This window comes from Salvelinus sp. IW2-2015, linkage group LG16 (assembly GCF_002910315.2).
Source record: "Salvelinus sp. IW2-2015 linkage group LG16, ASM291031v2, whole genome shotgun sequence".
Classification (NCBI taxonomy): Eukaryota; Metazoa; Chordata; class Actinopteri; order Salmoniformes; family Salmonidae; genus Salvelinus; species Salvelinus sp. IW2-2015.
In genome coordinates this window covers 3,769,415-3,770,623 of record NC_036856.1, presented here as the reverse complement: position 1 = coordinate 3,770,623, position 1,209 = coordinate 3,769,415, and the positions used below count along the sequence as shown (strand labels likewise).

The 1,209-nt window shown below is 47.0% G+C and overlaps 1 protein-coding gene across 1 annotated transcript in view; it reads left to right on the top strand.

The window, feature by feature from the left end:
- LOC111975548 (receptor-type tyrosine-protein phosphatase S-like) overlaps positions 1-1,209 on the top strand; it is a 268,179-nt gene that overhangs the window by 240,681 nt on the left and 26,289 nt on the right. The window contains 1 exon segment of the mRNA XM_070447461.1: positions 686-840. Within this exon segment, the coding sequence (XP_070303562.1) occupies positions 686-840 (155 nt within the window).

Sequence of the window (1,209 nt, the reverse complement as noted above, 5' to 3'; positions counted from 1 at the left end):
TATCCCCCACCTTCTATGGTTCTCTCTCTGTGTCTCTCTCTCTCTCTTCTTCTCGTCTCTCTCTCTTTCTCCTCTCTCTCTCCTGGTCTTTTCTCTGTGTTTTTCTCTCTCTCTCTCTCTCTCTCTCTCTCCTCTCTGCTCGTCTCTCTCTCTCTGTGTCTCGCTCTCTCTTGTGTCTCTTCTTCTCTCTTTCTCTCTCTCTGGTGTCTCTCTCTCTCTCTGTGTCCTTCTCTCTTCCTCTCCTTCTCTTTTCTTCTCGTGTCTCTCTCTCTTCTCTTTCGTCGTCTGTTCTCTCTCTGTCTCTTGTTCTCTTCTCTCTGTTCTCTCTCTCGGATCGTCTTCTCTCTCTCTCTCTTTCCAATTTAAATTAAATTCGCTTTATTGGCATGAACGTGACAAAATTGTCACGGGACAACAGTAACACAATAACCAAGTGTCAAAAAATAACCATATATTAACAATAAGCATTACAGTAGAGTACATGTGCAGGTTGATTGGGTCTGTCAGACCCTGTCCTCAACTTTATGGCAGGCAGCAATGGCAGCAAGAAAGCACATCCACAGCAGGAAAACACAAAACCAGTGGGAATGACCAGGAATAAAACACAAAAAAAAGGCAAATCCCCGCAAACTAGGTCAGTTTGTTTTAATTTAACGCATTTATTTATTCATTTATTCAGCTCCAGAATGGTTCCAGTGAGAAGCGGGAGGTCCGTCAGTTCCAGTTCACGGCGTGGCCTGACCACGGGGTCCCTGAGTACCCCACCCCCTTCCTGGCCTTCCTACGCAGAGTCAAGACATGTAACCCCCCTGACGCAGGCCCCATCATCGCCCACTGCAGGTTGGTACACACACACACATGAACACACTACACAGCTACAGATAGTGGACAGATTTCACCGCAGGGTATATAGTATATGAAAATAATACTTCTGGCTGGCCACACACTGTTTGGTGCAGGTTTTTGTTTCACCCCATTCAACGACTTAGTCAGTTGTACAACTGAATGCATTCAAGTGAAATGTGTCTTCCGCATTTAACCCAACCCCTCTGAATCAGAGAGTTGCGGGGGGCTGCCTTAATCAACATCCACGTCATGGGCGCCCGGGGAACAGTGGGTTAACTGCCTTGCTCAGGGGCAGAACGACCGGTTTTGACCTTGTCAGCTCGGAGATTCGATCCAGCTTTCGGACTCAACTAGGATGAGATT